We start from the raw sequence: 12,110 nt of genomic DNA on the forward strand, positions 1-12,110 counted from the left end.
AAGTCGGACCCATTGAAACCTAAAAGTCAGACAAGATTGAAACTTCGGACTTTTAACTTGGGACTATTAAACTATATATTGAACAACTATATAATATAAGTCGAACCTATATAAAGACAAAAAAAATTCGGACTAAATAAAATAAAGAACAAAACTCGGACACCACTAGTAAAGATATTAAAATTCGGACACTATTAATAAGATAAAATTCGGACAAGTAAAATCAACTAAAATTCGGACAAGAAACTCAGACTCAACTAACTAACACACAAACTTCGGACAAGGTAAGAACTCGGACAGTTTTAAAACTCAGAACAGGTTCAAAACTCAGAAGAACCAATCTCCGGACTATCTCCCCAATGTGACTACACACTGGTTCAACAATACCCTGGAGACAAACACAAAGTGTAAACCACGGACAAAGCTTCCAAAGATCAAACTCAGAATCTTTTTCACCTTCAAAACTCTGTAAGAACAAGAAACAAAAACCCCTGTAAAACCCAGATGAAGAAAACACTAAAAATCACCTAACTACTCAAAATCCATCATCAAATCACTAGATATGAATGAAGAATCATGAATAAAACACAAAAACTCACTAAACTCTCACTAAACCCAATCAAAATATGAACTTTTCTCACCAAAAACCTTCAAACTAAGAACACCTACAGTAGTATGAGCACACTGCTCTGATACCACTTATAGGGCCTCCTAATCCAAGATCTCACTCAGCTAAAGCAACCAACAGGTGTGCGGAATCCACCTGATGATCAACCACTGCAGATGAAACACTAGAATGCAAGGATTTGAGAGAGAAATCAAGAATACACTGAGTATTCTTGATGAAGATGAATGACATCACTCACACAAAGCAGCCGCCAGACAAAACACAATGATTAGGGTTAGGTGCACAGAATTTCACACAGAATCGCCGCCTTGTCTATTCCACATTAAAGTATATATACAAGGCAAAGCCCGGACTTTCAAGACTAACTAGAAAGCTCGGACATAACAAATAGCACAAAGCTCAGACCTTTTGCCTAGACAAAACTCAGACAAAGGCTACACACACAAACTCTGACCTTAGTCCATACAAAAACTCTGACTAAAGAAACCATCCTAAAACTTGGACAAAATGTCCCTAGGATAAACTTGGGACTAATTTTCAACATATGTACAATAAAGACCCTATAACTTGGGAGACATGCACTTATCACCTAAAGTGCATTAACAAACTCCCCCTTGATCAGTGCATGGTCTTCATTGGTCTTTAGATCTTCATCCTTTCATTGGTAACATGGGAGTCATGCACTTATCACCTAAGGTGCATTAACACTTGAATTCAGTGCTTAGACGCCTCGTATAGCCCTATACGAGGCCTCTAGGGCACAAAAAGTGTCCAATTAGGCAGGAAGGGTGTCTGGATAGTCCAAGCCTTCAATTTATGCAAGATTTAATATAGCATGTGAAAACGAAAAAAATCAAGAGTCAGAAACAAAAAGTCGACAATCGTAACAACACCAACTGTGCTCCATCAAAAATTCAAAGGAAACCTGGATACCTACCATAGAAACCCTAATCAAGAAATTAAACGATACCCGACCATGAATATCCAAGCGACAATAGTTTGTAGGATGAAGAAGCGCATGCCCGAACACTTTTTAGCTGATAATTGATCACCTAGATGCCACTTGGTGAAAGACAACATGTATATTTGTAATCCGTAACTTTACTTTCAACTAATGCAATATTTAGAGTTTCACCAACTCCGGGGAAAACCCAGTAATCCACTTGCCCGTTCTCATGACGGTGAAATTACACGTAAACCGATAGATATTTTTAAGCGTTATCTTGGACCAGATATTACCACTCCAGCACCAATCGAACATTAAAGTTGGACATCATTCATGACGCAACAACATACGTGATACGTCAATGGTCAACCTAAACGCCGGTCCATACGGTTAGTGGTCTCAATTAATGCGGGTATAATGGAGTTCGCTGGAATCAAAATATCCAACTAATGTTAGTTTATTATTATATAAATATCATTTTGAAAAAAATGCTAGATCAGTAATTGCTGAAAATAAAACAGGATCTCAAATCTCCATGGAGGGAGCAGCCATACTTCTGTTTTCCTTACTTCTTCTTTACAAAAGTTATGCATCTGACCTCAACATCATCTCGGATTCAAGGTTTTTGACAGATGAAGACACGTTGGTCTCGCCTGGTAGAGTTTTCGAACAGGGATTTTTTAAGCCAGGTAGTTCTGAAAACAGATATCTCGGTATCTGGTATAAGAATATCTCTGTTAGAACGGTGGTTTGGGTTGCTAACAGAGACCGCCCTCTCCCCGGTGCATCACCACTTGAGTTAAAGATTGCTGACCGTGGAATTCTCGGCCTCTTCAACAATAGCAGCAAGGTCTGGTCATCTAACACAACGACATCAGGGACCGCAACTGCAAAGCTTTGGGACAACGGAAATCTAGTTGTGGTTGATCAACAGGAGAGGGTTTTCTGGCAGAGTTTTGATTACCCGACCGATACTCTTCTACCTGGAATGAAGTTAGGGAGAGATTATGTAAAGGGAAAGGAATGGTATCTAACACCATGGAAGAATAGTCAAGATCCAGCTCCAGGTGAATTGACCTGGGGCGCTGACAGACTCGGTTATCCTGAAAACAAACTAAGACAGGGGGCATCAGTTAAATTTCGTGGTGGACCATGGAGTAATGAACGGTTTCCTGGGGTTTCTGTATTTAGCAAGAGCTTAACCTTTAGATACGATGTAACTGTTAACGAAAGTGAGGTGTCTTATGCTTATAATCTTGAAGACAATTTGACGTAGCGCGTGAAACGGAAAAATGAAGATTACACGTTGATTCTACGAATACCCGTGTAGTTCTTCCCCAACCCCCAAATTGTAACCCCAAAGGTCACGGAATTTGAAGTGAAAAAACTGTTTTCTCAAAATTCAATTTTAATTCTTCCAATTACTAATGAGACATATAAATAAGGACAGAAATTCTAAATGGGCCTAAAAAAGATAATGGGCCAAACACACGGCCTAAAACAAAATGTCCAAAATAGTCCAAAAAACATAAAAATGCAAATAAGTAATGGAAATAAACGTTTTTTGGCCCGTACGATGACCCAAACCGCCATAGGCGGTTTGTAGCAAGATGGAGCTCGTTCTCACGTTCGAATCGCCTGGTCGCACGTCCCAAACGGACCCCCGTAGCCCAAGTTAGAGCCATTTTAGTGAAGGCCCTTTTGTTACGCGGTCTTGGGCCTCCAAGTACAAAATAGCCCGTTCCTCCACACTTGGGCCCACATCACAATTCTATCCTATCAAGGGTTGTCTTGATTTCTTCTGCGCATCTAGAAAGTTGGGCATGGGTAGACAATGTTAGAGGGTAGCTGCCCGTTTTGTCATTCCCGAGAAGCGCATGTGATACATACAACATTTGTAATGCTTATGGAACCTGCAGCATCAATATGTTCCAACAGTCGTGTACTTGCATAGATGAGAAAAGGTTTGTCCCTAAAAATCAGAAGGCTTGGGACACAGCTGATTGGTCAGGTGGTTGTATTAGACAAAAACCTTTGGAATGCAAAAATAGATCAGAAGTGTTTATCAAGTACTCTAATGTAAAATTTCCAGACGCAGAGAATACCTGGTTTAACATGAACATGACTCTTGAAGAATGTGGTACAAAGTGTTTAAAGAATTGTAGCTGTATGGCTTATGCAAATCCAGACAAAAGTCGAAGCGTCTGCTTGCTTTGGTTCAATGACCTTCTAGACATCCAAGTGTTACCGGAAGGTAGTGGTGGTCCAGATATTTTTGTAAAGATGGCTTCCTCTGAATTAGGTAATAGTTTTTGGTTATATAACCTCCACTAGTATGTCTTATGATATGTTTGTCCTCTACTCATGCGAACAGGTTCTTCTGATGATGTATAAGGCACTTCCAGTTTTGCAATATTGTTCCATGCTTGCAAATTAACTTTCTTGCTGTGGTAATATCGTGCAGATTCTCAAACTGTTTCCAAAAAGCAGGGAGGGGAAAAGGTTATAATCATCTTACTTGTAACCATTCCGGTACTCTTAGGCTTGATCATCGCTACATGGTTGTGTTATGCACGGAGTAAAAGGAATCATGCCAAACTAACAGGGGAAGGTAAAGCGTTGCTTATGCTCACCAGTTTACTAGAGTAATATGTACTGTGAATAGAAATACTTTTGAACAGATTATACTTTGATCATGTGTGAAGTCTGTTTTTATCTAATGTGTAGGGGAAATCTTGAATCCATCTAAAAGCCATGTAGAAGACATGGAGCAACCATTATTTAGCTTCTCTACGATTGCAGATGCCACAGCCAATTTTTCACCTAACAATAAACTTGGAGAGGGTGGTTTTGGACCAGTTTATAAGGTAATTACTATATGAGAGTAAATGTGAAGGATCCATAACACTGATATATGAATTTGAATCATCCAGTTTATAAGTTTCATTGTCATTCCTTATGCTCGAGCCGGAGGGTCTCACCGGAAGCAGCCTCTCTATTCCTACGGGGTAGAGGTAAGGTTGTCTACATCTTACCCTCCTCAGACCCTACCTTAGCTTTTCTATTGGTGTGATTTACTGACTATGATGATGATGATGATGATGATGATGATGATGATGATGATGATGATTGTCATTCCTTATGTAAAGAAGATGAATCTATGCAGTGTAGGCATGCCACTTATAAGAAAATAAGCTTAAGTTGTGTTTGCTGTTTTTATAGTTTTTCACATTGCAATTGGTAAATTTCCAGGGTATGCTAGAAGAAGGGAAGGAGATTGCAGTTAAACGTCTGTCCAAGAATTCAAGTCAAGGACTTGATGAATTCAAGAATGAAGTCATCTGCATTTCAAAACTTCAGCATCGAACTCTTGTGAAGCTTCTTGGTTGTTGCATACAAGGAGATAAGAAGTTGTTGATCTATGAGTACATGCCAAATAAAAGCTTGGACTCGTTTATTTTTGGTAAGAACCATATATACAAACTACTTGATTCCGGTACTATACTACATTGGTTTAATTTTGGAAACTTTCATAAGAAGAAACTAAAAATTATTAAGCTAACATATTGGGCAGACAAAACTCAAAGCATGCTTCTTGATTGGACAATGCGTTTTAACATTATCAAAGGAATTGCTCGAGGACTTCTTTACCTGCACCAAGATTCACGATTAAGAATCATTCATAGAGATCTTAAAGCTAGCAACGTCTTACTAGATCAGGATATGAACCCAAAGATATCAGACTTTGGCTTAGCTAGAAGTTTTGGAGGTAACCAGACCCAAGCAAACACAGAAAGGGTTGTTGGCACTTAGTAAGCAACGCAACCAACTAATTTCATTCTACTTTTTTCATGGAAAAATTGACATTTTCTTATAAGCATTTTGTTGTGTGCTTGCAGTGGCTACATGTCCCCCGAGTACGCACTTAATGGTATTTTTTCTATAAAGTCAGATGTCTTTAGCTTTGGCGTCTTGGTACTGGAAATCGTGAGTGGGAAGAGAAATAGAGGATTTATTCAACCTGAAAATGAAAATAATCTCATCGGACATGTATGTTCACTGTCACAACCCACACGATCATTTTTCAAAATATTGATAAAACCTAATAACTTTAATATTCTACACTATATTTAGGTATGGAGGCTATATAGTGAAGGCAGGTCACTTGATTTAATTGATGTGAGCTGCACTGAATCCTGCCATCCTCAAGTTTTAAGATCAATCCATGTTGGGTTGTTATGTGTTCAACAATATGCGGCAGACAGGCCAAACATGTCATCTGTAATTATGATGTTGGGCAGCGAGTGCGAACTGCCACAACCTAAGCAGCCATCATTTCTCATGGAAACGGAGCTACCTGTAGTGAAGTACTCTGCAAGTACTTACTCAGGAGGTTCAATGATCGATTTTACTGTTACAGAGGTTAACGCTCGATAATTTTTTTTTTTGAGTTCTTTGGACCACATTACATATTTCACATGTATTACTTAGTTGCATGTGGCTGTCATAGTTGGGATGCCCTTTGTCACAAGGCATGAACCTGTATGGTCACCAGTACATTTCGGTCTTATTTTAAAGTTTATATTAGGCCCGACAATCTTAACCCATACACTTAAGTTTGGGTCATCTTAGACTTTAATTTAAAGCTTTTGGGTCGTTTGGGTTAAGTATCATTTTTACAATGGGTATACATGGGTAGATATAAAATTAAAAAAATAGAACTGCAGGTCAGGATGGGTGGTGAAAAAAAAGAAGCGGGTTGGAATGGGTATCAAAATTTGCCCTACCCTATGTAACTCATCTACCAAAGCACCACTGCAATTGTTTAGTTCATCTTCTTCTTTCTCGTATGGGGCAATCAATATTTTAAGAGTAATCTTCTCGTTCTTCTAGTCAGTAATTTGATGATATCATCATTGATTTTAATTACGGAGTGAAGTGTATGTGAACTGTTGGATCTTCGTTATGTTGATGTTATCTGAACTGTTAGATCTTGGTTTGATTGATGTCAAATTAAAGCTGGAATCATGGGATTCGATAGAGCTATTTTGCTTAGGAATTATTTCATTAAAAAATCATGTGCCCGATGGGATCTAGCAAATGGAAAGATAGTAATTAGAAATCCAGGTGTGGAATAAGAAGGAAACCCGAGATTTTGGGGGTATTCAACAAAACATGAACCATAGTTGGTGAAGCACAAAACAAGCAGGTGAAGGTAACAACAGGAAGCCCATCTTTGTAGTCCGCAATTTCAGGTTAATACTTTAATCTAGCCATAGTTAACTTAGACATACATTCATAACACTGCAGTTAACTAGGGTTAGTTAAATGAGTCTACTTTGGTAATTCGGGGGATCACCAGAACACACGTACATGTTAATTCTTAAACGTTGGTGACTAACTCAAATAATAATTATAAACGGACGGTTTATGGGAAATTTATACGTGCATGACAAATACGTGAATTATGTGTTTTAATTGCGAACTTTAAGATGATATGTACCCTGTGTAATAAGGATATAGTTAGGGGTGTCTAGGGCTAATTGTGAAACTCTAATAAACTACTAGAAAACCTAAACCTCTCATAATTCATCTTACGGCGGTTTTCTAATCATCATTCTCTAATCATTTGGCTACACCAAGCTCTTAGATAATCATCCAATCTTTGATCTTTCAATCCTTCAAGAACAAACTCTGAATCAATCTAAGGTAATGTTTATGTTATACATGGTTATTCTTGTACCCTTGATTTCATGCAAACCCTAGAAATCCAAACAATAGTTATATGTTTATGTGATCATGCTTGAACAAATGTAGTAGTTTTTGTGCACGAATGTGAAATTGCTGTTGGATGTTAGGAATGCTATTAATATAATAGAACTGCAAATTCATTGTTTTGATTCATAGCAGTATTGATTGTTGTTCATTAGGGTTTGATCATATTGTAGCTGTTATACTGAAAACTGCGATTTTGGTTTTTGTTAACCTGTACGTTTGTAGTCCGGAGATAATCTTTAGATTTTGTGAAGTCACAAAGTCTGAGTTTACCATGTCCGAGTTTATTTATAAACAAGGGTGTCCGGGTTTTGTTGATAGCTTCCGAGTTACACACTGATATATAATCATGTTCCAAGTTTAATAATGAACACGTGATCCGAGTTTACGCATGAATCTTGATATCCGACTTTACTTGAATCCGAGATTGTTTATGTGCGCGTATAACACGAATCCTGAGTTATGGTTCGGGTGTCTTATAACACTCCAAGTTTACTTCCAAGTGGGTCGGGTTTATTGGGCTCTTGGGATCCGGGTTTATGGTGGAAAAAGGGGTGTCCGAGTTTCCCGTCATATGTCCGTATATACATGTACAATAATAATAGTTCAGAGTTTGTACATCATGTACAATAATAACAGTTCGGAGTTTGTACATCATGTACAATAATAATAGTTCATAGTTTGTACATACCCTACTTACATCCGAATTTATTATCAAATAAACAGGTCAAGGTTATCAAATAGTGGTGGTCCGAGCTTCCTATTGGGCCGGGTGTTTGTAAAATAATGGAATCTAATTGATTAAATAAAAATGGGTTCTGAACTTTTTATATTTATAAATGTCCGGATTTCCTTTTTGTGAAGCGCATACATATATTCATTTATTAACTCCAGATATATTCCAAGTTTTGTTTTTATACAACTAGGGGGAATACCCGTGCGATGCACGACATGCATAATAGTTATTGTTTTTTCCTGGAACGACGACTGATATAGATAGTGCGTGACACGGTACGAAAGTGCGAATATAGTATAGATTTTTAAAACAAAAACCGGGTTTTTTTAAAGTTAGCCGTTTGACCATGGTTATTTTGACCAAAGTCCACTTCTCATTCGGCACTTTGTGGTAGCACCACCAGTCAAAAAAGGCCCAAAACACCCGAGGGTACAGTGTTCCCCCACGTTTTTAAGACGGGAGTGTGCCCCACCACATGTGGTCTCACAAAACTTCAAATCTATGGACGTGTGGTTTCTCAATCCTCTTCAAAAGACGTCACAGTTTTCAAATTTTTTTATTTTTTCTTTTTCATTGTGTTTTAAATGGTGTAAAATAGATGTTATATATATAATATATATATACATATTATACTACATACACATATACATATAAATTTAGTTTTAACATCTAAAAGTCAAATTGCAGGTTTTGTTCCCTTTTATAGATCAGAAAGCAGTTTATAAACCAACAAAATTAACAAATCCTAACAGTTCTTCAAGTGTTTAGTTATATAATCTATATATTTATTTACTAAAATTTATTACAATTAACCCAATACTTAATAAATAGGGTATGCAGGACTTAAAAAGTGTTATCTGGGCACGTATGTCACTCCAGCTTGCCAATCTTGTGTACCGACTCCAGGGTAACATTTTCAGATGCCTGCAACACATCTGGTTATAAAAATAAAAAATAAACAAAAATGATGTTTTAGATTTTTACCCTGGTCTCAAACTTAATGTAGTTGTTTAGTCCATTTAATTAAATTTTATTTTTAGTTGACGCATAGGTACAATGTAGTCCTCTATTTGTGACAATTGTCATTGTGCTTATAGTCATGTGATGTTGTTTTAATACCCGTTAACCAACTCGTTTCGCCTCTATTTCTCAGTTATTTAAAGAAGCAACATATAACATCAGAAGTAAATTTCTAAAGATAATGGTGAACCGTCAATGGTACAATAAACTTACCTCAAGACTACCATTTGCTAAACTGGTAGTGTATCTCAGAGTCCAGAAATCCCGTGCTAGAGCTATTTCAATTAATATATGGAGAAAAGGAAGAGCCGCATTGATTAAACATGGTCATAAAGGCTCGTACTATTTCATTAAAGTTAATTGTAATATTAAGTATTAGTTATCTAATAACCAATCAATCCTTTAAGGTGAATTGTTATGAAAAGTCTATAAACCCTAACTTAAACATTAATATATGGAGAAAAGGAAGAGGCTCATTGATTAAACATGGTCATAAAGGCTGGTACTATTTCATTAAAGTTAATTGTAATGCATTTAAAGCAACCATAAATTTTGATTTTAAATATAAGATATAGCTAAACTTAGAAATTGTTTACTGAAAGTTGAAGTTGAAATAAATCATATTCAGATAATTATTTTTTATATGCAAATTCAAACAGACCTATCAAAATATGTAGGAAAACTCCATGCAAGTCTAACTCCGTCACGCTTAAATTCATGTAACCTGAATGTGGTTCATTACTTATTTAACCCATTTATTTAAATAGGCAGGCGAGTAGTAATCGGGTTGGTGGGTTGTAAAACTGTGTTAATTTTACCAGCATGGTGGAAGTCAATATTCTACCAACATCATTACATCCAACTTTTTAAAAGTAAACAAATGGTTTGATAATATGAAAACTATTTCAAATGAATATTAGTAATGTATAAATTTAAACGAACATTCAAATGAAAATAAAGAATGGTTACAAACGAACGCAAATAAGAGAGAGGACAGACATAAACGAAAGTCAATCATCGAACATAAATGAACGAAAATAAACGAACATAACATTGAACCTCCAATTCGTTTACGGGATGCACCTACTTCTGTTTAAAGCAAGATGTATAGATTATGCAACGTACCTTAACCACGCGTGTGTGTGTATGTGAATATATGTTTTTAACTTGATCCGCATAAATAGTTTTGAGGCAATAGAAAGCGAACCGGGGACTAAATAAAAAATGGAACCCAACTAAAAGCGAAAACCAAGGAAACTGAAACCAAACCTAAACGAACCAAAAAACAAAACCAGACCGAAATGAACCTATACAAACTGAATAATTTTACTGAAACAAATAAGCTGAGACAAATAATGTTGCTAAAATGAAAACCGAACCTGAACCAAAAACAAATAAAGCGAATCTAATCGGAAAGGAAACTAAATTTACACAAAACTAAAAAAAACTGAAAACGGAACAAAAAACGTAAAAGATCTTACCGAAACGAACTCAAAAAACTTAGATCGAAACAAAACAATTGCTGGGAAATATCAAAACCAAAACGATGCAAAAAAATAAAACAACCTAAAACCAAACCGAAACCAAAAACTGATAAAAGTAAACAAAATGGATTCAAAATCGACCCGACAATAAAAACGGTCACGTTAATAAAGTATTCACCTTCACACCTGGCAAGGGTGATTAGTATGTGGTAGCAAAACAATCAAATAGTTAACGAACAACAAAAATGCAGGTACCTTAACAACGGTAGTGACTCGGTTAGTGACTATCAATTGTTCGGAGATTACTTTGAATCAAGAGTTAGTATGCTAATGGGCTATTAAGCAGTTAGTAATAAATAACCGAGTCACTAACAGCTCTATTAACCAAAAATGTTGCACCAGTTCTACTAAAATTGTTAGATAACAATTGATAGTCCTTATTATTAACTCTAACAACATTAGCATACTAAAATTATGCTTACCTTGACATAACCTAATAGCTATATTTCCTTATTAGAAGTCAATGATAATTGAAAATTAGTACATATTATTACCTTGCTGGTGAACACATTTACTCTATGTTTAGGGCACAATTTGATTAGGTTGCTGATACTGAATTGAATATCACACCAAATTACAATAGCAGTTTATATTGCTACTATTCACCCAAATTAAGCACCTTAAATAAGTCAGTGTTTCTCTATATTCAAAAAACGAACTATAACTGACGATCATTAAATTGCAACAGTCAATTCAATCCAAATACTGCAATAGAAACATAAAATCTACCACAATTCGTTGGTTAATCACGTATAGTTCTTAATCGATTAGAATCAGAAAAAGGAAATTGACTCACTGTAACTTAAAATCAGGAAGAAGGCGAACAAAGAGGCGGAGTTTTTCGAAATCAATGACCCATGTCTTTCATTGTTATTCCTTGAATGAGGTAAGCAAGACCCCATGCTACACACTGCATACACATACATAAAAATTGGGTTCAATATTATTTGTATAAACACCGATTGGAAACCCTCACATTGCATTTGTTGAAACCCTAATCAATATAAACACACACACTAACACTCACGTATCGAATTTATAAAAGGGAAAATTCGGGTTGTTTTTACCTCTTGCTGCTCCAAATCTTCATTACCATACATTATCTTCATCTTAGAAATATATATATTGCACTTAAAGGTTTGCACCAGAGTCAGATAATACTTTTTGTGTAAACGTTGTAACCTAGGACGTACCGGCTATCACATCTGAAATGAGCTCTGCTTCCTGAGCAGTCAATTGAAAGGCTTTTGCATTCCTTTTTGTTTCTTCTCTTGTCCGCACTAGTTCGTCAGTCAAAGTATTGGCTAAATCTACCGCATCATCAATCGTGCGAGGTTTCACAGCCTTGACGATGTTACGGATTTCAGAAATCAATCCCAAATATATCGAGAAATAAGTACCGGCTCTGGCGAAGCCAGGGTTGGTACTACTCGAGCATACTCGAAAAATGTCGAAGTATAC

At 36.4% G+C, this 12,110-nt stretch overlaps 1 protein-coding gene and 1 long non-coding RNA gene across 2 annotated transcripts; one reads left to right on the forward strand and one right to left on the reverse strand.

Moving 5' to 3' along the window:
• The first annotated feature begins 2,037 nt into the window (after nt 1-2,037).
• On the forward strand, nt 2,038-6,445 carry LOC110887980 (G-type lectin S-receptor-like serine/threonine-protein kinase At4g27290). Its single transcript, XM_035979832.1, has 11 exons — nt 2,038-2,846; nt 3,025-3,037; nt 3,423-3,876; nt 4,039-4,185; nt 4,302-4,441; nt 4,508-4,588; nt 4,724-4,741; nt 4,827-5,037; nt 5,149-5,386; nt 5,474-5,624; nt 5,709-6,445. Exons 1-11 carry the CDS (start codon nt 2,110-2,112, stop codon nt 6,009-6,011), a joined length of 2,493 nt encoding a protein of 830 aa, XP_035835725.1. The 5' UTR covers nt 2,038-2,109; the 3' UTR covers nt 6,012-6,445.
• A 4,883-nt stretch (nt 6,446-11,328) lies between these two features.
• Nucleotides 11,329-11,775, reverse strand: LOC118483918. Its single transcript, XR_004872303.1, has 2 exons — nt 11,717-11,775; nt 11,329-11,559 (listed from the first exon to the last, which is right to left on the reverse strand). It is a non-coding gene; the product is annotated as an uncharacterized LOC118483918 (long non-coding RNA).
• Between the last annotated feature and the right edge of the window lie 335 nt (nt 11,776-12,110).

The sequence above is a fragment of the Helianthus annuus genome, chromosome 11 (assembly GCF_002127325.2).
Source record: "Helianthus annuus cultivar XRQ/B chromosome 11, HanXRQr2.0-SUNRISE, whole genome shotgun sequence".
Classification (NCBI taxonomy): domain Eukaryota; kingdom Viridiplantae; phylum Streptophyta; class Magnoliopsida; order Asterales; family Asteraceae; genus Helianthus; species Helianthus annuus.

Coding starts and splice junctions, on each gene's coding strand:
- LOC110887980 (XM_035979832.1), top strand. CDS start 2,110: ATGGAGGGAGCAGCCATACTTCTGTTTTCCTTACTTCTTCTTTACAAA. Junction 4,186..4,301: donor TGCCAAACTAACAGGGGAAG/GTAAAGCGTTGC, acceptor TCTAATGTGTAG/GGGAAATCTTGAATCCATCT. Junction 4,442..4,507: donor GTTTTGGACCAGTTTATAAG/GTAATTACTATA, acceptor TGAATCATCCAG/TTTATAAGTTTCATTGTCAT.